The sequence below is a fragment of the Staurois parvus genome, unplaced genomic scaffold, assembly GCF_062004578.1.
Source record: "Staurois parvus isolate SC_StPar_1 unplaced genomic scaffold, SC_StPar_1.0 ptg000426l, whole genome shotgun sequence".
Classification (NCBI taxonomy): domain Eukaryota; kingdom Metazoa; phylum Chordata; class Amphibia; order Anura; family Ranidae; genus Staurois; species Staurois parvus.
In genome coordinates, this window is record NW_028318222.1 from 3911393 (window position 1) to 3938448 (window position 27056).

The 27056-nt window shown below is 40.6% G+C and overlaps 1 protein-coding gene across 2 annotated transcripts in view; it reads left to right on the forward strand.

The window, feature by feature from the left end:
- Positions 1-27056, forward strand: part of BRF1 (BRF1 general transcription factor IIIB subunit) — a 507447-nt gene that overhangs the window by 396954 nt on the left and 83437 nt on the right. For both annotated transcript variants that reach the window (XM_089687515.1, XM_089687516.1), the window contains one exon: positions 17790-18034. In XM_089687515.1, coding sequence (XP_089543641.1) covers positions 17790-18034 — 245 coding nt within the window. The remainder of the gene's footprint in view (positions 1-17789; positions 18035-27056) is intronic.

Below are 27056 nucleotides of genomic sequence, written 5' to 3' on the forward strand. Positions count from 1 at the left end.
TGAAAGCAGATAAAAAGGAGAGACGTTCACTTAACCTTTGCATTGTGTGTCTGTCTGTGCCACACTAAGCATGGACAACAGAAAGAGGAGACGAGAACTGTCTGAGGACCTGAGAACCAAAATTGTGGCAAAATATCAACAATCTCAAGGTTACAAGTCCATCTCCAGAGAACTAGATTTGCCTTTGTCCACAGTGCGCAACATTATCAAGAAGTTTGCAACCCATGGCACTGTAGCTAATCTCCCTGGTCGTGGACGGATGAGGAAAATTGATGAAAGATTGCAACGCAGAATAGTCCGGATGGTGGATAAGCAGCCCCAAACATGTTCCAAAGACATTCAAGCTGTCCTGCAGGCTCAGGGAGCATCAGTGTCAGCGCGAACTATCCGTCGACATTTAAATGAAATGAAACGCTATGGCAGGAGACCCAGGAGGACCCCACTGCTGACACAGAGACATAAAAAAGCAAGACTACAGTTTGCCAAAATGTACTTGAGTAAGCCAAAAGCCTTCTGGGAAAACGTCTTGTGGACAGATGAGACCAAGATAGAGCTTTTCGGTAAAGCACATCATTCTACTGTTTACCGAAAACGGAATGAGGCCTACAAAGAACAAAACACAGTACCTACGGTAAAATATGGTGGAGGTTCAATGATGTTTTGGGGTTGTTTTGCTGCCTCTGGCACTGGGTGCCTTGACTGTGTGCAAGGCATCATGAAATCTGAGGATTACCAAAGGATTTTGGGTCGCACTGTAGGGCCCAGTGTCAGAAAGCTGGGTTTGCGTCCAAGATCCTGGGTCTTCCAGCAGGACAATGACCCCAAACATACGTCAAAAAGCACTCAGAAATGGATGGCAAAGAAGCGCTGGAGAGTTCTGAAGTGGCCAGCAATGAGCCCAGATCTAAATCCCATTGAACACCTGTGGAGAGATCTTAAAATTGCTGTTGGGAAAAGGTGTCCTTCCAATAAGAGAGACCTGGAGCTGTTTGCAAAGGAAGAGTGGTCCAAAATTCCGGGTGAGAGGTGTCAGAAGCTTATTGATGGTTATAGGAAGCGACTGATTTCAGTTATGTTTTCCAAAGGGTGTGCAACCAAATATTAAGTTAAGGGTGCCAATACTTTTGTCCAGCCCATTTTTGGGGTTTTGTGTGACATTATGTCATATTTGCTTTTCTGCCTCTGTTTTATATTTGTTCCAATACATACAAAGGGAATAAACATGTGTATAGCAAAACATGTGTTAATGCAATACCTTTTTTGTGTGAAATACTTGATTTTCAGGAAAAATATCAAGGGTGCCAACAATTTCGGCCATGACTGTAGATACTAAGTATGTTGTGCTTTAAAATTGTGCACAACCGTGGAACGGTGCCAAACTACATTAAATTATCCATAAGCAATGCTCTAAAAGCCTTTATAAGCTACCACTTTAGATTTTCCCCCTTCTGCCTCCTATAAAAGCAATCCAGCAGCTAATTAGCTGCTAGGATAATTTTTACAAAAAGAATGCACCACTGGCTGAAATCACTGATACCGGGAAGATGCCTGCAGCTTTTTAAAATAACAAACATGTTACACTTACCTGCCTTGTGCAGTGGTTTTGCACAGCACAGCCCTGGTCCTCCTCTTCTGGGGTCCCCCACTGTTGCTTCTGGTCACTCCCCCCTTTCAAGTGCCCCCATATAGCTAGCCACTTCCTATGGTGGCACTTTTTCGGGTCCATTGACACACAGAACATGGCTTGGCCCCGTACCTGCTGTGACTGACTGTAGCAGGGGCCAATGGCTCCCACTGCTGCCTCTGTGTCCAGTAAGGAGGGAGAGATGGAGAGAGGCGCTGCTGTCAGGGACATTGTTTGATCGAGCTGGGGTTCAGGAGAGCATATGGAGAGGTGAGCTGAACACAGAAGGTTTATTTTTTTACCTAAAGGTAAAAAAAAACCTCCTGCCTTTGGAATCACTTTAAGGTAGATATCTCAGCACCCAGTTTATCAGCTGTGTGTTCTGTATTTGGAGGAATGGGACCCCAGGGTTTGGTGAGAGGGAGGGTTCAGGGTAGAGAACCATAGCAAAGAGGTCTTTTTTCTGGATGATTCAGTTACACAGCATCTACTGAAATGAGTGTCCTTTTATATAAAATCCTCAGAGGCAGTGGAAACTTTTAGGCGTGCATGTGTAGTCAAATGAAGGAAAACTTCAAACAAGCTCAATAGCTCTAGTGAGGTGACTACCACACAACAAGGTATCCCTCAATTGGCACCCAACGGTAGCTCTAACCACAGAAATACAGAAAGGAGTGCCAGACCAAAATCAGATAAAAGAGTACAAGTTAATTTTAATTGTTGGTTAAAAAAAAAGTTCTATAAAAACTGCTGAAATAGTTATGCTGCCACTTTGTACCTTTTGTAGTTTTAAGTTACGTTGTGTGTTTTTAATTATCTAGCATGGCATTTTTTAACCTATATGATCTCTAGGGTGTTAATGTGACATTTTCAGCTGCACTAGATGTTTTTGTGATAGATATAAAATCTGACATTTCTCTAGAAACAAATTGAAAGGTACAGTATCAGCAAAGAATCGGCATTGGATCAATACAACATTTCTGCTTTGTCTGATCTGAAAATGGCAGACACTTCGAGCCATGCAGAAACGTTCTCACCACTGATCTAATCAATTGACTTTCCTGAGCTGTGACCCATATTCCTTCTTCAGTGTACAATAATAACAGACTGCACACCTGTGACCTTCCTCCCATAAAATAGAAGAAGAAAAGGACAAAGTACTCTATTACAAAAAAAAAACTCCATGTTCAGACAAAAGTGAATATACATTTGCATGACCAATACTGCAAAATATATTGTAATAATTATTTACCTACTGAAACCTGATGGAGACCTCAATATGAACATAAGCTCTCCATTCTCATGAGGAACATCCTGAAACCCCACCATTAGCTGTCCAGTACTATCCCATATCTACTAGATAGACTCTGAGGTGATAAGAAAGCAGAGGTCTGGCCACTCCTGAATCTGTAGGACCTGGTATCTTCTTATTAAGCTTCATATCATATACAGTACTTGCTTATGTGCTTCACCATCTAGTAACTGAAGCAAACTTCACATCTGTAGGGAACCAAGGAATGCAGCAGGGTTTGTATTTTTTGTCCCAGACCTAACTGCACTGATGTATCATTTGATAACAGACAAACTATCACCTCCAGATTAATAGCAGGTTTCTGAAATGTTTTACTGCAGCTTTTGAAATATATTTCAAGAGAGAAACGATGGGTGCGTGATAAACAGGCTTTGTGTGCTTTCTATGTGATAAATACAACTGTTAATACAGATTATTATTTATCATTTTATTTATTTTAGGTACTTATAAAGCTCCAGAGCTGTAACATGAAAGTTAATGGAAAGTGAGGGATTCCCCCTCTTAGACAGCTGTTCTCAGAAAAGGTGTCCCTGTAGAACAATTTCCCTCTACCTCTGGTTCTGGGGTCAACTCTCTTTACTTTTTCCTTTTTGGTGACAATGGTCGCCAGTACAAATAGAGGGGCGAATCTTCCACCTCACTGCCAGGTGATGTGGAAACTTCCTTTTGGCTGTCCATTGGTTGGGTTCCCTTAAGATCTTGAAGGCTTGGAGACCAGAGTTGGCATCAGGAAAAGGCATACAGGGTACTGCAGCACAGGATCCACCAGTCATCACTACCTGAAGCAGCAGCCGCCGCAAGGGACACACACGGTGGACTCAGGTGACAATAAAAAGGGCTTCATAAGATATATTTTTTCTGCCTCAACTATCAAAAGGGTGAGAGTGGGCTTTCCTTTACCCAGAGATGGCTTTATTTGAGGGAATAGTTTGATCCTGCCATAATGCCATGCCTATGAAGAATATATTATTAATGAATATTATGCAGTGGGAGATTATAATAAGGACAAAATGGGCAGTTGCCTGCCTCCCATGGATATTTAAAAAAAAAAGCTGCTCTTTTAATGCTCTTCACAGTAACTTAGGTTCAGTTTTGTAAGTTTCTGGACTTTTTTTCATTAGGAGATCAGAAATGGCAGCTCTTAAAAAAGGTTTCCTTTTAGGAATATTAAATGTTTGGCCTTGGTACAGATACACAAGGTGACAGACACAGGTTAACATGGCCACGAAAGGTTAATTTCTCACATCTGTGGCTTTTTTACATTGCAATTAGTGTCAGTGTATAAATAGTCAATGAGTTTGTTAGCTCTCAGGTGGATACACTAAGCAGTCTAGATACTGAGCCATGGGGAGTGGAAAAGGATTGTCAAAATACTTGTGTAACAAGGTAATGGAACTTTATAAAGATGGAAAAGGATTTAAAAAGATGTCCAAAGCTTTGAATATGCCAGTCAGTACTGTTTAATCACTTGTTAGGAAATGGAAAATTTGGGGATCTCTTGATACCAAGCCAAGGTCAGGTAGACAAATAAAAATTGCAGTCATAACTGTCAGAAGAATTGTTCGGGATACAAAGAGAAACCTATCGGTAACCTCAGGAGAAATATAGACTGCTCAGGAAAAAGACAGTGTGGTTGTTTCAAGGAGCACAATATGACGATACTTGAACAAAAAATGAGCTGTGTGATCGAGTTGCCAGAAGGAAGCCTTTACTGTGCCAATGCCACAAAAAAGTCCAGTTACAATATGCCCAACAACAGCATGACATGCCTCACAGCTTTTGGCACACTGTAATCTGGAGTGTGGAGACCAAAATAGAGCTTTATGATCACAACCATAAGCTCTATATTTGGAGGTGGGTCAAGAAGGTCTGTAGCGACAAGAATATCATCACCATTGTGAAGCATGGTGGTGGCTTACTGATGTTTTTTTTTTTGGGGGTGGGGAGCTCTAAAGGCATGGGGAATCTTGTGAAAACTGACAGTAAGATGAATGTAGCATGTTATCAAAAAATACTGGCAGACAACTTGCATTCTTCTGCACAAAAGCCATGCATAGGATGCTCTTGGACTTTCCAGTACAACAATGACCCTAAGCACAAGGCCAAGTTGAACCTCCAGTGGTTACAACTGAAAAAAGTATGGTGTGGCCATCTCAGTCTCCTGATCTTAATATCATTGAGCCACTCTGGGGATATCTCAGACATGCAGTTGATGCAGAACAACCAAAGACTTTGAATGATGTGGAGGAATTTTGCCAAGATGAATGGGCAGCTATACCACCTGCAAGAATTTGGGGCCTCATAGACAACTATTACAAAATACTGCATGCTGTCATTGATGCTAAAGTGGGCAACACACAGTATTAAGAACTAAGGATGTGCAGACTTTTGAACGGGGAATTTCATTTTTTTATTTGTTGCCATGGTTTTTTTTATTGTGCCATTCAGGTAATGACATACAGTTGAATATGAATTCCATAAAAAAGAAACGTGTTCTGCCTGCTCACTCATGTTTTCTTTAAAAATGGTACACACTGTATATTACTATCCAAGGGTATGCAAACTTTTGAGCACAACTGTACATATACTTGTACTTGGAAGCATTGTTTCCTTGATATCACCACCATCATAGGAGATGTTTGTAAGGAGTTTGCTGCTGCTTAAGATACAATTTAAAAAGAACAACACAAATGTCTGTCTACATTTATCCTTATACACTGCACAATTATTAGGCAAGTGAGGGTTTTTTTTACCAAATCATAATTTTTATGCATATTGCCCAACTCCAAGCTGTATAAACTTGAATGCCTATTGGATTTAAGCATTTCAGGTGATGTGGAGATAAGTAGATCAACACCCTATAGCATGGTGCGTATAATTATTAGGCAGCTTCTTTTCCTCAGGCAAAATGGTCCAAAAAATAGATTTAATAGACTCTGAAAAGTCAAGAGGCATGCAGCACTCTTGAAATTGCTAAGATATTGGGGCGTGATCACAGAACCATCAAACGTTTTGTTGCAGGCAAAAAAAAGAAACTCACTTGCCTAATAATTGTGCACGCAGTGTACATGATCCAATTAATTTGGAGGTAAAGCCTGTAAACTGAAAACAGGAATCATGATATAATTAACTTACTGTAGTGATGCAATAGGGAGTGTCCCAGATTAGGCATCATCCACTTTTGAGGATCTTCTGCAACATCTCTACTTTCTCAGTTTTATGGGCTTAAGTTTTAAGCACTGCTGTTGACTACCAATCCTGTAAGGATATTCTCCTACATGTGTTCTATTTTCCACCCTGTAATGCTTTCTACCAAACATATATTGTATTTCTATCTAATTATATCCTCTAGGTTTAAAATCTAATATTTATTAAAGATTACTTAAAGTACAAATATATTACATTATAGCCATGTCCTTTGATCATATCATGATGGGAATTTTACTGCTCTAAGGTTCAGGTACAAGAGACCACTAAACACAGTATGTTCAAATATAAACCAGCCTTGCAGCAAAGTTTGTCCCTGGAAATTGAGTTTTTGACAGCTACGCAGGCAAATAAATGACCTAATGTGAAATGATAGCTTTATATCTCTAGTTATAGTTTCCTTGGATATTGTTGAGTGTGCCTATGCACGTAATATTTAGTATATGTAATATAATGAAAGACAATCAAACTGCAGACATGCTACAGCTTTGATTGAAAATGTAGTACTGGAGACATTGCATAAGGCTGGCCATAGTCATCCAGAATTTGGTCCAATTCCTGGTGAAATTTGAGCCTTCAGTGGCCATGCAATCGACTAAGCTGGCCACTGTAATCAACAGTGCCACTGTATTCAGACAGCGGATGCCAAAGCTGAATACCTCGTACAATAACTGACAGTGGAAATTCCTCCATCCACTGTTTAGAGTGGATGCAGGGATTGATTGAATTTCTCCTGTTCAATTTGTGGACTGAACAGGAGAAAAATGAGCAATGAATGGCTAGCTCAAGACTGTTAACCACTTCCCGACCGGCCGTTGTATATAAATGGCCAGACGGTGGCAGTGCAGGGTCGGGTGGCCGTTTATAAATGGCCTCCCCGCACCCTGCTTGTGTGCACTCCCTGGGAACGCGCTGCACCGCGATCCGGTGCCCTCTGTGTCCTCCGGATACAGTGGAACACTAATCATCGAACGGAACCTCTGTACGAGGTCCCGATCATGTGATCACTGATTGGACAATCAGTGATCACATGCAGAGTAGTAAGCAAGATGTCACTTGTGACATCACTGCTTACTACGTGTGAAATCTGTGAATGATCACAAAGGTCACATGGTACAAGGCTATTCACAACAGCCTTGTACCATGTGACAAGCTGTGACCAATCACAGCTCACTCAGTAGTTCTCAATGGCTGCAAGAATGCAGCTAGAGAGAAGGAGAAATGATTGCTTTTACATCCTTTATGGGTGTAAAAGCAATCGGTGTAAAAACAAAGAAAAAAAATCTTCATCACCCCCCACAAGTAGTACAGTGTCACCATGGCGACACTGTACTGCTAGGGTGACAGTATGTAAAAAAAAAAAAAAAAATAATATTAAAAAAAGTAAAAAAAATGTTTAAAATTATAATTTTTGGTTATAAACTAATTTGGGTTATTTTTCTTTTAGTCAAAATATAACGGAATAAATTTTGGCCAAGATGTATGATGAAATACTATTTATTTGCAAAAATTTATAAGAAAAACACTTTTTTTAAAAATGTTTGGACATTTTAATTTACATAGCAAAAAAAATAAAAATCCCAGTGGTGAATAAATACCACCAAAATAAGGCTTTATCGGTCTGAAAAAAATGCTAAAAAAATCATATGGGTACAGTGTTGCATGACCGCGCAATTGTCAATCAAAGTGTGATCACACTGAAAGCTGAAAATTGGCCTGGACAGGAAGGGGGTAAAAGTTTCCGAACTGGAAGTGGTTAAAGATCACTACCATTACAGCACATTCGCAACTCAATGCTCCCACTGCTGGGGTCTGCAAAATGATGCACAGCAAATACCATTGAGCTCCACGGGACCCTTAGGCCATAGCTCAGTCACCATGTATGTGCTGCCTTGTGTTTTTTTGTTGTACTGCAACGAACTGACTCAGGGTAACCCAATGAAAATCTGAACAAATGGGCTGCCCGGAAATTCATAACAAAATAGTGAAGAGGGGAAAGGAGAAGTGAAAAATAAGCCCCAAAAGCTGTGAGCATGCCCAGAAACTAGAACGATAGATCAACCTTCTTCTAGTCAAGGCACCCTTTAAAATGATGCACAATTTGAGGCACTCCTAATAGTTTTAATTATTGTAGCAACATCCACACACATAGGATACCCAACATTAGAGATGATTTATTGTTGCACAGCAGATACACTTTTGTACACTGGTACTGACTAATATTCCAAGGTTTGTTCTTCCTCATTTTCTGTCAACCACGCAGCTAATGTGAGTCCAGTGCTGACAGACAGCAGGAAAAGGGTCAAACAGGGATACTGTACATGTGCCAGACATCCTGCTTATCAACGAATAATGTCAGCAGTTGTTATGATGCTGGCGGCTGGCCCCACACAGTGCCCAAGTTTGTAACGTTGCCTATGGCTTTGTGTAACAAGAGGCAGGCTTGATCCACCTGCTAGCTTGTACACAATTTTTGAACAATTTGGTTCAATATTTATGCATTTTGTCAAAGCACCCCTGGGTGCCTAGACACCCTGGTTGAAAAACATCTGAGATAGATGATATATTCATTTCTTTAAACTAGTTTTGAGTGTCTTCTCCTGTTCTCTATTTCCACATCTGGACCTTCAAGCTTCACTTTTAGTGTTGTACACCCTTAATGGTGTTTCATATTTCCTTTACTAATAAGCCACACCCATAACTGTAATGTAGGCGTGATCAAAATTAAGATTAGACAGGATAGAGATGTGCACATTTATGGGTAGTATAAGCAAGAGACTACAACAGCTATGAGAACATTAGTGACATCTTCACTGAAGCTTGGAGATTTAATTATTTACTTATCTGCCTATGTTTCCATACAGTAACATCACTGAGATATTTCAAATTATATTAACAAAGTGTGCAGTAAGATTTCATAATTAATCCCTTAGTTTTTTATAATAGAGATTAGTGTTCTCTTTTTATGTATATGTCAAGAGTTCAACAGAGCTAAATATCTAGATAAACTTCTTTTGCTAAACTGAAATACATTTCCATACATAAAATATTAGCAAATTGCTTTTGTCTCCATGTAGAGTATAGTAGCATATTGAAGCAAATTGTATAGAAAAGGTATTTCACCAGTTACGAATGAGGCCACAAAATTTTCCAGCTTCATTTGAAGCAACTAGAATATTCACTACAATAGATTGCCAACATCCTACCTATTCGCCAGAAAAGTAATATTTGTAATTGAATTATTAAAGCGTTTGTAAACTCAATTAGTAAAATCTCATATAGGCTTTAACATGGTAATTACAGAAATCATTTTCAATATTTTTAAATCTGCATCTTTTATTACAGTAATATCTGGTGACCCTCTATGAAGCTTCTTATTCAGCCACTTCATATTATAGTCTGCCAATGCTCTCTGCTGGTCTCCCATTTGTGTTGCTGCATTAAAACAAATTGTGTTGTACTGCCATATCATAGATTACTTACATAATTCATACCTGTGCATAATGTAATTCATACCTGTGCATAATAAATCAAACCATAAATAACATGAAATTCATAAAGTGCATAAATAAATAAAAAGTCCCATTTAATGAAGTCCGACTAAAAAGATCTGAATGAATAAAGTGATATACCAAAAAGTCCAAATAAAGTGCAAATAAAGAGACCATAAGACCTTAGATAAAGGAGGTCCAGCTGCACAGGGAAAAAAATCTCTGGATAGATGATCGCCTTCTGTCCCGCTCAAGAGTGGGAATGGGTGGATGAGTGGAAGCTGAACTCCAGCCAGGTTGATGGATGCATGTGTAGTGTGCCTCACTAGCTCCACCACTGCCTGTGACATACACCGCTATCCACATCAATACGATCCACAGCCGTTTTTACCATCATCCAGTTATATCAGAACAGCACATGGAAAGGGAAGGAGATCTCTCATGGTGCAGTAAAAGGAACAGGATTTATTTAAAACTAGGCATCTACTCATATGAAAACGATAGTAAACAGTATATCATATAAATAGCATCCAGCACCTCGGCGGGTGTGGTGTCTTCACTGCTGTAGCTCTGCCCAATGCGTTTCGTCAAAAGAGATGTCATTACTAGGCAACAGAGAATGCACGTATTGAGCGGGATAGGAGGCGATCATCCATCTATACAGAGATTTTTCCCAAAGTGCAGCCGGACCTCCTTTAATCTGAGGTTTTAATGGTCTGGTTAGCTGCTTTTAATTGGTGTTATCCACTGTGGTGAAGAGCTTCCAGGATCACTTGGGTCATCATATTGGTTTTTATTTGCACTTTCTTTGGACTTTTTGGTGTAGCACTTTACTCATTCAGATCTGTTTGGTCGAACTTCATTGCATGGGACTTTTTATTTATTTATGCACTTTGTGAATTTCATGTTATTTATGGTTTGATTTAATATGCACAGGTATGAATTACATTATGTACAGGTATGACTTACATTATGTGCCTCAAATCAGTGGGAGGAATAGTGCCCCATGGGCCAAATAAGGTCAAGCAAAAGGTCTCAGGCTGAAGTTTAGAGACCACTAATTTAGGGTATAGACCTGATTTATTTTTCTCATATGATTCACCGATATAGAGCAAGCATGCATCCAGTGAGGTCTGAACTCTTGTGCTGCACACTTGTTCCATGAATTAAGATGGTGACCCTTCTGCCTGCAAATTTAAAAACCGTTTAATTTATTTTTACACTCCGGTTTTTCTTTAAGGCATGAAAGAATTTCCATTTTTGTTCTGAAGAGATAGGTGAGAAATCACTTGGAGTATGAAAAACATGTCATGTGCCATGATGTGTCACTCTGCAAAATCTCAGTTCAGATGCAAAAGGGAAGTAGAGGATGAAGGTATTAAAGAACAGATGGCAAAGCGGTTTGCCTGGCACAGAGGTTGGTAGGAATGACTTAGATGGGCAGAGGCTTTGTAATAAATCACCTCCATAAGTTGGTCAAGGTGATTTGTATCTTCTCAATCAAGATTTGTGCCCCTGTGCTCATTTGTGCTCCCCGTTTTTCTTTGGGGACTGTGTTGGCAAGAGGGAAGCATGCTGGGAAACTGGTGCAATATACTTAATATATATAAAAGCATGTTTTGCTCATACAGAGTGTTCAAGTAAATCCATAAAACAATATAGAGAAAAATGTGCGTGCTGCTCATGGCAATGAGCTAAAATAAAACGATTTGCTAGTGGAGGCTGAAAAATGAAATGAGACAGTAATTGCTCACAATATGCATTGCTGCTGTTTTTGCATCAGATTTTAGTGTGCAAAATATCGTTTTACTGAGCATCTTGTTATTATTCCAGCCATACTTGGACAGATTTGGTCACCTAACATCGCCCCTTTGCAGCTTGTTCAGTAATGGGGCAGGCTTAACAAGGTGGGTGCTGCGAGTGGGTACCAGATACTCATTACTTGCATGTGTTGGTAGAGAACAAGATACACACGCCAGTGTGTCCCTTATACGACCTCATCTTCAATCCTGGCCTTTTGATATGCGTGTAGATGTCTGTCTCAAATGTCAGGGGATGCCCATAGGAGAGACGATTATCACAATGTCAGAAATGACTTTTCTTGGCTCCTGTAAGAACAGCTGTAGGTTAGCTATGGATGAGCTGATTTGCATTGCTTCTCGTGTCTTTTATAGTTTTGTTCAATCTTTGTGTGATTTCAGAACCCCAGGAACAATTATTTTTCTCCCAAAAACTCAGGGATCCTTGGAGCTGAATTCCAGGAAAATTGCTAAATACACCAATGAAATACATTCTGTATATACAGTTGCAAGAAAAAGTATGTGAACCCCTTGGGATTATGTGGAGTTTTGCATGAATTGAGCATAAAATGTGCTCTGAACGTCATCTAAGTCACAACAATAGAAGAACACAGTCTGCTGAACATAATACTACACAAACATTAGATCTTGCCATGGTTTAATTGCACATGACATGTGAACATTCACAATGCAGGGAGGAAAAAGTATGTGAACCTTTGGACTTAATAACTGGTTGACCCTCCTTTGGCAGCAATAACCTCAACCAAACGTTTCCTGTAGTTGCAGATCAGACCTGCACAACGATCTGGAGTAATTTTGGACCACTCCTCTTCACAAAACTGTTTCAGTGTAGCAATATTCTTGGGATGTCTGGTGTGAATCGCTCTCTTAAGGTCATGCCACAGCATTTCAATGGGGTTGAGGTCAGGACTCTGACTGGGCCACTCCAGAAGGCATATTCTGTGCTGTTGCAGCCATTGTTTTGTTGAATTACTTGTATGCTTTGGGTCATTGTCCTGTTGCATCACCCATCCTCTGCGGAGCTTCAGTTGGCGGACAGATGGTCGTACGTTTTCCTGCAAATGTCTTGATAAACTCTGGAATTCATTTTCCCATCAATGACAACAATCCGTCCAGGCCCTGAGGCAGCAAAGCAGCCCCAAACCATGATGCTCCCTCCGCCATGTTTTACAGTGGGGATGAGGTTTTGATGTCGGTGTGCTGTGCCTTTTTTTCTCCACACATAGTGTTGTGTGTTCTTCCCAAACAACTCAATCTTGGTTTCATCTGCCCACAGTATATTTTGCCAGTAGTGCTGTGGAACATCCAGGTGCTCTTTTGCAAACTTCAAACGTGCTGCAATATTCTTTTTGGACAGCAATGGCTTCCTCCGTGATGTCCTCCCATGTACTCCATTCTTGTTTAATGTTTTCCTTATTGTAGATGTGTCAACAAAAATGTTAGCATGTGCCAGAGATTTCTGTAGGTCTTTAGCTGACACTCTGGGATTCTTCTTTACCTCATGCAGCATTCTGCGCTGTGCTCTTGCAGTCATTTTTACAGGACGACCACGCCTAGGGAGAGTAGCAACAGTGCTAAACTTTCTCCATTTGTAGACAGTCTGTCTTACCGTGGACACATGAACATCAAGGCTTTTGGAGATACTTTTGTAACCCTTTCCAGCTTCATGCAAGTCAACAATTCTTGATCGTAGGTCTTCTGAGAGCTCTTTTCTGCGAGGCATGGTTCACATCAGACAGTGCTTCTTGAAACCAGTAAACCCAAAACAGGTGTATGTTTTTTAAGGGCAGGACAGCTGTCAGCAACACATCCAATATCATCACACGGATTGGAGTCAAGGTTGGCTCACTCCTGGCTCCAATTAGCTCTGGGAGAAGTCATTAAGCTAGGGCCTCACATACTTTTTCCTCCCTGCACTGTGAATGTTTACATGTTATGTGTAATTAAACCATGGCAACATCTAATGTTTGTGTAGTATTATGTTCAGCAGACTGTGTTCTTCTATTGTTGTGACTTAGATGACGTTCAGAGCACATTTTATGCCCAATTCATGCAAAACTCCACGTAATCCCAAGGGGTTCACATACTTTTTCTTGCAACTGTAGTTGTTATACCTGCCATTAAATGTATATTTCTGTCCAGTCAGCCATTAGATTTTCACAGTTTTGCTACACAGCATAGCCCGGCCCTGCCTGGAGGGAAATTAATCTTTAACAGCTTCAGTTTCACTTCCACTTACAGGTCTCCTCCCCACCACCACCCTGTGGATTGACAGGTAATAGAACAAAATCGATGAGCTCATCTCTGACATGCCTCTCTGTCCTCTTGTCAGCATGCCCCTTGCACTGGAGCACAACTGAATGACATCTTGTGTGGCTTCCTCCTCACCTTGCTCTGTAGTACACTGACCAGGGCTGCTGTTAGAAACTAAATAACCATGAGAATAGAGGCTTAAAGTGTGATTGGTATCGCTTGAAGTACAAAGTTTGTCCTATAACCAAAAAAGCCTACAACAAAAAAATGTGAATAGAGAATTCACAAAAAAAAGCGGTTACATAAAGGACAATGCGATACTCAGAAATTCATCAAAATATGCTTTTATTAGCAAAATTGCACATGGAAGACAATGGAGTAAAGACTGCAAAAAGCCATCACCTTCTGTTAGAAACCATGGGGCCCCATACCTGACAGAGCCCCCCCCCCCCCCAAAAAAAAACAAACAAACAAAAAAAAAACATTTACTATGCTTCAGTTATAAATGAGCACAGTGAGTGATCAGTACTGATCACTCATTGTGTTTATTCAGGAGAGGAAGGAGCTGGTTCAGGAGTGGAAGGTGCTTGCAGCTGCCGGTGGGAAGGAGAGGAGGGAGGATGACAGTACTGTGGGACAGTGATGAATGCCGTGGGGGAGACAATTACCAGAACCGATCTCCTGTATGGCTCTCTCTGCTGCAGCTCAAAGCCAGTGGTAAGGAGAGAAGAAGCCAACTTTCAGGTACTGCAGAGAGCCATACAGGGGATCGGTTGCAGGAATTGCCCCTCACCATGCCAATCAACCTCTGTGCCCACATCTGATTCACCCAGCTACCTGGGCCCCCTGCTATCTTGGGCCCCGTACAGGAGGACTGGTGGTACCCCCTTATCCACAGCCCTGACACTGATTGCAAGAGGCTAATACCATGTCATTTAGAGAAATGGAGATACCTATACTACTCACATTTAAAAATACATTCAAGGATGCGTTTAATAGGTACAAAGCTCTATTTGTCTTTTATGTGTGCCTGGACTTCAGCTTTAAAATGGTCCTAAAGGTAAAGGATTTTTTGATCTTTATGCATTAGGGTACAAAAACCTTCTGGGTGCAGCTTCCCCCCAGCCCCCGTCTTATACTTACCTGAGCCCCATCTCAATCTAGCGGCTCTCCCAGTTCTCTCTCTCATTGGATCACACAGCAGTGGGCTGCCAATCACAGCCAGTGAGCCAATGAGGGGAGAGGATGGCCAAGACATGCTCTGCGTGTGAATGGGCAATGTCCATTCACAGTAGTGTGGCTCGGGAGTGAGCCTGCTTGAGTACCCCCATAGCAGGAGGCTTGCTATTGGGGTCACTCGGCAAGGGGGAGGAGCCAGGAGCTCTTGCTGGGGAGCCAAAAAGAAGAGGATCGGGGCTGCTCTGTGCAAAACCATTGCATAGAGCAGGTAGGTATAACATGTTTGTTATTTTTTAATTTTTTTTTAAATGACAACCTTTAGAATCACTTTAGGCTTGTCATATTTGTGCAAGAAATTAGAAGTACTTTCAATGCTTATGCATACCAGTTGCCCATCAGATGTTAATTAAAATGAATACACATATCGCTTGGTTCAGTCACATTTGTTTTTTTTTTACATCACGCTGTGTATGGCTTGCCTTGGATACAGCAGCAGACCAAGACAGAATACATATTGAACTGATCATGTTATCAACAATTTATAACCAGTTCTTCCATGGAGCCGATGCTTCAATGTCTCCCCCATTCTCCCATCAGTGGCAATGTTGAAGGCTGCTTTGTTTGACCTTGAAAGCTCCTATTCATTAATCACAATTTATCAAAAGCCACCATACAACAAAACCTGTTAAATTGCCTTATACATTTAGGCCAAAACTGGAACACGTTAATCACTGTTAACAGCTGCTCATGTTGCATGACCAGTTTGGCTATCCAGTGTAAAGTGTTTCGGTTCATTATAAGCAACAAAGCTTGATTGGATTGGCCTTGATCTGGCTAATCTGGCCATGAAGGAGGGGGAGCTATGATTGTTCTTTTCTAAATGATCATACTCTTGGGAGTTGGCTCTATGCAAATCCAAAATTCAGTGCATTTAATTAGAGTGGTATCAGGATGCTGGATCTTGCCACAGAGAATGCCAAACTTCTTTGCCCGGCTCACACTCTGAGTAGTCTTTAAGTATCATTCTAAACCTAATAACTTAAATCTCACAAAAGCTTTAGAGTTTAGATCTACTTAGTTATTATACTTTAGTGATTCAACTGACCTACATGTTCGTGGTGGCTATAACCAATTACTTTAGTTTTGATCAATACACGTTTATTGCAATTTCAAAAGGTATACAGTGTACATGAAATGTTCTAGTTTCAGTACAATTGTTGCGTAATGAGCCATAACATAACATCAACATATCTTTGTATTCTTGGTGGTACAACACATTGATAGTCAGATATTACATGATGATATACAGTAGTTTTCTGCTAAGCATTTAACATGTTTTATTGTCATTCTATAGTCACACAGCGCTTGTGCATGCGACATAACCCTTAGTGTAAAGGCATATATATATTCCACAAACATAAAAAAAAAAATCACAATTTAATGATATAAAGTGCTTCCAGTAATAAACTGTCCCAGTAAATATAAAGTGCTTCCGATAATAAATGAATCATTAAACAGAGCTTTGTGCTATTTTCTTATTCTTGTGCAAATTCCTTAAATGTTTCACTCTACTAACATACCAATCCCAACACTCTGTTGAAAACTCATTGAACATCCATGACCTCCTAAGCTCAGCAGGTCAACAAGCACTTTGTTCCCTTAGAAACCCATATCCAGGACCAATGCTGCAGTTTTCTCTTATATATGAAAAAAAACAATTTATTGAACGTTACATAAAGATCTGACCGATTAAAACAACAAGCTGGTTGGTTATATCCAACATATAGCAGCCTAGGGTACTAATTCTATTGATAGAATTAATCCATACATATATTGCCCTTTAGTCAAATTGCTAAAAAGGAAGGCACCATAAACACTTGACGTGTTTCGTGAATCTTCATTTCTTTGGGAGTACATACCACCCAGATTGATAATAAGATCATTGTCGTGGCATCTCTAAATGGTGACCACCACATAATATCTGGCTCTGGGAGTTGTTGAAGGGGTACAGTACACATCACCAGGATAACCAAAGAGCTGCACAGGGAGGTATAAAGATGGAATATGAAAACCCAAAGTCCCACCTGTTGCCAATTATATGGGAGATCCATCCGGCAGCATGGCTGCACAAACATCCAAAGTTGAGTGAGCAGTTTCTCTATATTCACATAAATGCATACATCACATAGCGCTGGAGAAAAAACTTGACATAGTGTAAAACCTTTTATTAAAATTCCACCATTAAAGACATTCAATTTATACACTCACACTATGAGGTGCATTACACCATGCACCCGAACAATACTGCTTAATCAATGCTGCAAGCTGGCTCCACTATTCGTGGTAGGAGCCCAGCTTATACTCCCGACACTTCTGGGTGTACAGCCTCACTTCCTGTGTCCTCAGTGGTATGATGTCACTTTTTGTAGCTCTGCTCAACATGTTTTGTCGTAATGATGTCTTCAGGAGGCGTTCAATCATCTCCTGAGAGAAAGTCGGGGATAAGGGACAGAGATGAAGGGGAAGTAAGAAGGATAGAGGACAGCCGTTATCTTACTAGAGAGCAGCTGGTGGAACGAGACCCTACAGAATTTGTACCAAAGGTACAGTTACACTTTGAAGGGCTAAGGAGGTATTTGTAAAAATATGAAGGTATGCAATGTTAGACCTAAGGAGACCAAGTTTGTTTATACATCATCATCGTGTCTGTTAGTTTTGCAGTCATTTTCTTGTTTATCATTGACCAGGTAACTTGGGTTTTGACTTCTTTATAACTTTATAACTTAAAATTTTCAGTTGACATGCTTTATTACATTAGATTGGTCTATCCCCAATATATCATGTCAAGAGTTAATTTATTTTCATAATATATATCACATATAAATTCATATCCTACTGTACAGCCAAAGAAGCCTTCCAAACGCAGAGCTCCTATACAAGCCAACACAGCTGGGGAGGCCATTGAGAAGATGCTGGAGCAGAAAAAAATTTCCAGCAAGATCAACTATGATGTGCTGAGAGACCTCAACAGCAAAGGTGGCAGCACTCCAAAACATGAGAAGACAGAGCAAGAGATCAGCACTACAGAAAGGAAGCTATCCCACCGGAAGTCAACAGCCAAAGTCGCATCCCTTAACACAAACAAAAGGTATTGTACTCTCCTGATTACATTTGTTGAGTGTGTGGATCACCTGTGGCCAACTGAGTTCTCTTTCTTCAGAGGATATTTTGATACACTTATAGCTGCCTATATATTATCAGTGACAGTAATAATTAGGATTTAGGAGGGTTGTTAACAGTGAAACTTCCCGTTTAAAATGAAGTTCTGCTTTAAGGTGACTGTAGCCATATTTTTGTGCTATTCCAACAACATAATTGAGTATTGTTGGTGATACTTTTCTATTTGCACCCAAAAATCGAGTGTCATCTAAAAAGGTGCTATGTTATAGTAAAACATACTCTCACTAATAAGGCTTATTATAACTGAGCAACTAAGAAAATCTGCAGAGTTGATCATGCAGATGTTTGGGAGACCTGAATGCTAGGAACCCCCCTGTCAGATCCATTTAGGTAACTGGGATATGAAGGGTAATTGTTAAAACGGAAACATTCTCCATCAATGAAAGTACAGGCCATTCTCAGATATTTAGAGTAAACCTGACTTAGTATAACACGTTTTTAAGGTAACAACAGCGCTGAAGTGCATGTACTGTGTGGTATGTGCAAATGCCAGTGTTTAGTCTTCAAATTCATCACTATAGAACCTGCTTAAATCCTAAGCTCCGGGCTGTACATGGGCCCTCAACTCTCCATGTCAAAATAAGATCCACTCCTGTTTCTAAATTCCCTCCTACGCCATTCAGCTGTCAAATGCTAGGACCTACTGTATACTGAATCCTTACATTCTGGCATTTAAAAGCAGATTTGCCATGGCAGGACCAAATTACGACTTGGGTTGAAATCAAGGCTGCATCCAAAGCCATGGTCTGCATAGATTGCTTTCTTTGTGGGACAGAGAACATTTTCTTAACGGGGATGCAGCAAAAAATTACTAACAAATGTTCTAACACTTCTTTATTCTACTCTAAAACATTTTGGCCAGAATTCCACTTAAATGTCTCCTTTATGGCCATATTAGTCACGTGATTTAGCCATCTTTGGTCACATGGTACAACTTTGCCTGTTCAAAACAGCAAAATTTTTTACACTTATCTTTTGGAAGTAATAGCCAAAAATAAAACATTTTTCCTTTAGCATGAGCTGGCATCCGCGTGTACACATGTGGCTTGTATCACGTGGATCTACCTTATTCCCTAGCAGTGTCTGTGTTTTTCTTCTCGTCTGATCTGCTTGCCTTCTACTTCATTGACATGACACTTAACATGCTGCAGTGTTATTGTGATGAACTGCATGAAAGAGAGATCCTTCCTACTGGAAATGACAGGCTGAGATGTCCAGTCATGTAGAAATCTTTGTACTGGCAATGTTGGAGTGAGGGTAGGGATGTTCAAAGAGAGTTAATGTGATTTATTGGGAAAATGTATTAGATAGGGCAGGGTACTATACTTACAAGAGACACCAAATCAGGATTTATAATGGAATATAGCTGATGCTTCTAGTCACTGCTGTTTTTACTTTAGTATTACCACAGTGTATCATGTATAAGGACACTAGACAAACACACTTATTAAAGTTGTACTAGAGGTAAAATGTTTTTTACCCAAATGCATTCCCTAAATGTAAAAAACATTTAGCATTTGCTGTGCCTTCCACTTACACCCCTCAAATACTTAACCGAGTCTTGTATCATTCCAACATTGTGCCAGTCTGCTGGTCTTCTCTCCTCTCTCCCCACTCTTACAAGCTTGGCTGAGCTCGTCAGGAGCCATTAGCTCTTGCTGATATTAGTCGAATCCTGCGAGCAGAGGGCGGGCCCAAGTTGTGCTGTGTATCAATGGATGCACACAGCCCAGCTCAGGATCGAACCTGTGCTGGATGTGCATCCCGTAACAAGGAAGTACAGGCTTGGAGGATGCTGGGACAGGATGGGGCATCCACTTGGAACCATCATCATGCATACATTGCTAAGATGAGAAGAGCCACCACCCATTGGGGGATGTGATGGCATAAGTGAGGAGTAATGGCAGGGAATACCCAAAAAGATGTAAGCACCAGGTTTGGAGGTAGAGAAGAACTAGGGGAGGGAGGAAGTGTTACAGTGTTGGTCTCAGCCGCCGCTCCTGCCACAATTCTTATGCGTTTTGCCCCACCCATCAGTGGTTTGGTTACAGAAGTGAAACACATCAGATGGCATGGCTGGAGCTGCAGCTGAGGCCAACCCTGTAACTCGACTGGGGAGGTCAATGCAGCATCCATCTTTCATTTTCATTGTTCCTGAATCAATACTAGGCTCTTGTTTTTCTGAGTACCGGCAGGGTTACTCCAAGGCATCCAGTGCTACAAGTCGTATCAGTCACTGTAAGTAATGACTTTTGGTCGTGTGTGATTGGCGATTGTATTAGATTCATACTGTATTACCAGCAACTTGAAATACAGTTCTCAGTATAAATGAGTACACCCCAACAGATTTGTCAGAAAACCTTGTACTTTCCTTTCAGAATCAGCATTTTCTATGGGACACTATACTACAAAATACTCCCACAAATACAGGTCATTGATTGCAAACAAAATTTGTTAATTTGCACACATAAAAAAGTATTTTTCCTAACTGATTCATTCAAGACCATGTTGCAAAAATTAAAACACCCTGATGAAACTCTTGGGAGCAAAGTTAAATTTTAGACAACAAAATCCTAATTAACAAGAATTCAACTACAGGTGAGTCTAATTATTAAACAGATGTCCAGCAGACAGTTGATTATAAAAGTGTGTTACTTAACAATGGCACCACATGGAAGAGAAATGTCACAAGGCCTGAGAAAGTAAATTTCTTCACACAAAGGTGAAGGCTACAGGAAGATCAGCAAAGTTTTACTTATCAGTCAGAATACTGTAGCAAAAGTGATACAAAAATTTAACAAAGATGGAACTGCAACTATCTCACAGAGACGTCCAGGTCATCCACAGAAGTTAACACCTTGACAGGAGCATCTTCTGATGAGAAAGGTTGAAGAAAATCACCATGCAAGTTCATTACAGTTAGCTAAAAGAGTTAGAAAGCCAAACTGGGGTGATTCAAATAAATGAGAAAGTGTCTCCTGCGCCCCTAAATATACTGATACTATTCAGCAGCCAGCACTAAAAGTGCCACAATCTCAACACTAACAATATTCAGAAAATCAAAGTATAAAGCAGTGCGGCGCTCAAACCAAAAGAAAAATGTTACATCAAATTACATTTACTTATATTTAACCCTTTCAAAAACAGCCATAACACATATAGAAAAAAAAATCAATGATAGGCTGGTGGTATCATACACTCAAAAAACTTCCCGTGCACTATAGTGACTTAAAACACAATACAGTGAATAGTGTCCATATGCATAAGATATCATGCAGGTGGGAACTACAGGTGCCAATCCTCAGATAGGTGGAGTGCCCCCTCACCTTCCTGCCCAGGCCCCTAAGGACCAATGAGCCTTTTGGTATATAATGGGTCTTTCCCCTGGAATTGGATGGATCCTTCAGATGATAATGGTGGGACTCCCCTCCTCTTGTCTCTTATCTCGGATCGTTGGTGGTATCGATAAATACCCCTCCCAAAAGTGGTCACCAATAAGGCAAAAGAAATGTTCATTCATTACAAACAGGCCTTCACACCACTCAAAGGGTATACTGCATTCAGGCAAAGGAGCACCAAGATGGCGCCCGCGCCGGATATGACATCAGAACATTCGGTCGTATAGGCTCCTCCCACTGGCGTATCTATGCGTTACGTCACTTTGAACACGTGACTTCATCAGGATTACGCCTATCCCGGGTTAAATCTCAGTCACCGGCTGAATAAAGATCGGTGCGGGGATGGGCTCCGTGCAGATGCTGCCAAAGATGCTGATGGGATCAGACTGGTGGTCAGTGAGGCTCCTCTCACACACCGGAGGATCCTTGAGGGAGCAGAGACCACCAGTCTGATCCCATGTAATGGGATGTAATGAATGAACATTTCTTTTGCTTTATTGGTGACCACTTGGGAGGGGTATTTATCGATACCACCAACGATCCGAGATAAGAGACAAGAGGAGGGGAGTCCCACCATTATTATCTGAAGGACCCACCATCTGAAGGATCCATCCAATGCCAGGGGAAAGACTCATATACCAAAAGGCTCATTGGTCCTTAGGGGCCTGGGCAGGAAGGTGAGGGGGCACTCCACCTATCTGAGGATTGGCACCTGTAGTTCACACCTGCATGATATCTTATGCATATGGACACTATTCACTATATTGTGTTTTAAGTCACTATAGTGCACGGGAAGTTTTTTGAGTGTATGATGCCACCAGCCTATCATTGATTTTTTTTTCTATATGTGTTATGGCTGTTTTGGCTATATAATATACGGTGGTGAAAGGGTTAAATATAAGTAAATGTAATTTGATGTAACATTTTTATTTTGGTTTGAGCGCCGCACTGCTTTATACTTTGATTTTCCAAACTGGGGTGATTGTTTCCGGTAACACAATACAGCATACACTGCAGAGGAATGGCATGCATGGGTGTTGTCCACGAAGGAAGCTTCTCCTAAGGCCCATGCACAAAAAAATCCACACAAAATTTGTTAGGACTCATGCTGAAAAAAGAATACGACTACTGGGGCTCTTGCATGATGAGACCAAGATAAATGTTTTTGGAACTGATGGCTTCAAAACTGTGTGGCGTTGCGAGGGTGAGGAGTACAAAGAAAAATGCAGGGTGCTGTCAGTGAAACACGGTGGTGGCAGTATCCTTCTGTGGGGCTGCATGAGTTCTGCTGGTGTCGTGGTGCAGCATTTTATTGATGGTTTCATGAATTCGCAGATGTACTGCTCTATATTGAAAGAGAAGATGCTACCATCACTTTCTGCCCTTGGGTGTCGTGCACTTTTCCAACATGACAATGATCCAAAACACAAATCTAAGGTCACTGTTGCATTTCTGAAGAAGAACAGGGTGAAAGTGATTCAGTGGCCAAGTATGTCTCCTGATCTGAACCCAATCGAACACCTATGGGGAATTCTAAAGTTGAGTATCACTCTCAATCCAGCATCCAGGCTCCAAAAGAGGTAATTCCTGAAGAATGGAAAAAGATACAATATGTTACAATATGTCACCAACTTGTTCATTCCATGCCTAGAAGACTTGGTGTTGTCCTTACAAAGTATGGACGTCATTCAAAATACTTTGTTGTGGGGTGTATTAATTTTTGCATCAACTCGCATGAGTAAAACTGAAGCTTTTGTACTCTAAGTTATATTATTAACCTTCCTTTCATGTAATGAGCTATGCAAAAGTTCTATAAAACTCAGTTTTGTCAAAATTTTGGAGATTGTTCTTGTGTTCATTGAGATATTGATTAAAATCTTACTTTTCAAAAGGGGTGTACTCATTTATGCTGAGCACTGTACGTAAAGTTAAATATGCTCTTATATAAACAGTCAGTCCACCCAAACATTTTCAGATTTATATGATGCTGTTAAGTAGATTTCCTCAGTGTACTAAGGCATCTGGTAGTAGGATATGCAGTCAAAGGCATAATTGCAAAACAATTTCTCACTGCAAATGACTCTCCTTACCTGTGTAGCTTTAATGATGACATCACTTTGGAAAGGTGACAACATTGGGGTCTGGTTAAATGAAGTGTTCCTAGCTATGCTTATCATAACTGCAATAGAGAACAATATGTTACATCAAAAGGAAAAACTTTCTTCCTAGGGATGCCTTAGAACAGGGGTGGGCAACTGTGGCCCTCCAGCTGTTGGTGAACTACAAGTCCCATCATGCCTCTGCCTTTGGGAGTCATGCTTGTAACTGTCAGTTTTGCAATGCCTCATGGGACTTGTAGTTCTACAACATCTGGAGGGCCAAAATTGCCCACCCCCTGCCTTAGAAGAATTCTGGCTGTAAGGGGTTACCTCTCAAATAGCCTGAAATGAGTAAGGAGTAGGGAAATTAGCATCAATTTCAGAAGGGCATTAAGTAATAAAAAAAACTTTAATTCTCCCTACTCTAATCCCTCCCTTGTCTGTAAAGCTCTAAAGACACCAAACTTGCACAGTAATGATATCAAGTCTTCTGATGTTTTACGTTTTGGGAGGGAGAAGTTTAAGAAAAGAATAAGGGTGATGATTTGGAAGCACATAAAGACCGATGGGAGTAATCATAAAAGAAAACCTGAAAACTTTTTTCCTAAGTACAAAATTTGGAGTCAACCGGCCCACTCTTAATATTAAAAGTATGTAAAACAAAAACTCTGTTTAAGACCCAGATGTACAAAAGGCTTAAAGTTCCAGCACACAATGTTCACACAAACATTCACAAACTAATTCTGAATGAATGGACAGAATCAAAGAAGGTGTTTTTTTTTAAGCCTGAAAGGTTTAGGTGGCATTACATGGCTGACGAATCTACTACAATGATCCAGATGCACAAAAATGAACACATTTCTTAGATGAACAAATCAGTTTTATTCAGTGGATGACTGGGGTTGTCAAATCTCTTGAAATGACAAAAGGCAACAGGAAGGTTGAATATTTGTTACTTCAGATACCAGGCATGCTTAGGAGTGCAAAGACCTTGAAAGTCTACTTTACCACATGGATAAAAGAAGCAATAGACAGACAATGTACAGCTATGCTGGCAATGGAGTTTGTAAAAAAAAACAAAGGCGCTTTCCATCAGAACTTTAGCAAGGATTGAAAGATCATCCTAATCACTTGGAATCTATAGAGTGGCTACTTGATCTAGGATTCATACTTTTTTTTTCTCCTTTTAATGGTAAGTGTTGATCCATAACCAGGATCTGGATTTTTGCAGGAAGGCCCTGCAAGTTATACTACCCTGAAAAGCTGTTCTCTGTTTTATCTTCTTGGTTATACTGCCAAGAATTTTTAACGGGGAAAATGTTAATAAACGTATAATTCTATGTAATCTCTACAACAGCATGAATCCCACTACCCCTTTGATATTAAAAGAGAAGTTTGTGAATGCAAAAAAAATACATACATACTCCCCTATGTGGATGCAGCATCGTTCTCCTGCTGCCTCTAAAACCGAGAACTGAGCAATCAAAGACCGCTGATTGCTCAGTCTTGGTCTTCAGCCACCTGCTGTCTGTTCTGCCCCTCTAGCACTCACTGGAATGCAGGGCTATGGAGTGGGTGGGAGCGGCTGTCTCAGGATCTCAGCGAATCGCCAAGAGGCTGAGCCAGCTGCCGGTCCAGGTGACCGGGTGGATCCTGACTTTAAAGTCGGGATCTCTCCAGAGCCTGGTTTGGCTCAGTGACGTCAGCCGACAGCAGGCTTTAGCCCCCTGTCAGCTAAATACATGGGAGTGCAGAATGAAGTGCTCTTCTGTGATCCCCAGGAGAAGTAGGGCAAAAAGAGCTTTATCTTGTTAGGCATTCTTCAGTTTTCTTTTATTTGCAATGCACTGAGGCTGTTGCGGGGAGCAGCATTTATTAGCATTTTCTGTTTTCTAGTCCTTTTAGAAGGGTGTTGTGGAGGTCATATGGTAACATTATTGCCATTAAGTGTATTGCATTTTGTATACTACATAATTTTCAGGAAATGGTATGAAACGTAAACCCTGACAGCCTCCTCAGAGGGGTTAATATATTCCAGGCATTGCTAATTTCATCATCTGCCTTAGGAACGGAATCCCACTAGAGAGTCGGCCTACTTGATATTTTCTTTTATCTAGCTGTCAGACTTGTCTTGTCCGTTTCAGATCTATCACTGTGCTGAAGGAAATGAAAATCCCCCTCGTGTATAGCACACTGCCTCAGATTCTGCTTTGTTTTCCTTAGGCAGTGGGGGTCAAAGAAAGTTAATTTGATTTATCATAAAACTGCATTGCGCGCTGCAGAACACTGGGAAGTTGGCGGTGCAGTCAGGAGGCGGCGTTCCTGCTACCAGATAGATTAAAGCTCTTTCTGACACGCATACCTCAACACTTTTTTTAAAAAATAATCTTTCAACTCTTCTTTCTTCTGTGCTAATGTCAGCTTTTAAGAAATTGAATCAAACATGTTTCATTGAAGATGAGATTAATGTCACACTGCTTCCATAGCTTTACAAATAATTCACACATAATCTCTGGTGTTCTTTGATAGACTCTAATAGGCTTGTACAGTAAAGCAATGCATAGAGCATTGGTGAAGTACAAGCTGCAGTAACCCATCACAGCCAGTCAGATTTTTGAAGGCATGTAAGTCAAAAGAATTTTGGTTTCTTTCAGCTGCTGCTGCACAAAAATTCTTCTTTTTAAGTAATTAAGTTTTCTTTTATTCTGCAATGAGTTCACGGACAGAGAAAGGAAACATCATTTAGGGTGCATTCACACCTGCTAATGCACCCAACTCCATTTATATGTGAGAACCTCAGTGGAGATTCCTGATGATTAGCTGTGGGAGGCAGCTCCACTGACTGCCTGAGCCCAGGGCTTAGCATTCGCATGTGATTGTCCTCTGAGCGAATACATGCGAGTTGCGAATAGCTGCAGGAACCAGTCCCCACCCATTACTTTCAATGGGCTGCCTCCTGCAGCTGATCGCTGGGAATGTACTCTTAAAAGAAACTTAAACCTGAGTTAAACATGGATGCTGGGTTTGCTGCATTCAAGGGATGAGTGTATGTATTTTGATAATTTCACCCACTATTTACGTTTTTCACCATTGGCAAAATTTTACTGAAGCTTAGATTTTTTGTGATTTATTGATCCAGCTATCACTCTTGGGTTCCTCCCTCATATTCATTTCACTCATGAATAAGCCTAATTTTAAATATGGAGGTAACTTGGAAGGAAAGGATTTTATATACATATTTTTAGGTTGAGTAACATCACAGCTGTTTTTATATATAAAGTAAGTATTACAGCTGTGAAGTTACTAAACATTATTAGAATACATTTTGGTGGTATGCACCTTTAAAGCCGACCATACGTGGATCAAAATTCAGCTGGTTCAGCAGGGACCAGCTGAATTGCAATCCATGTATGGTCAGGGTGGTTGTACAGAA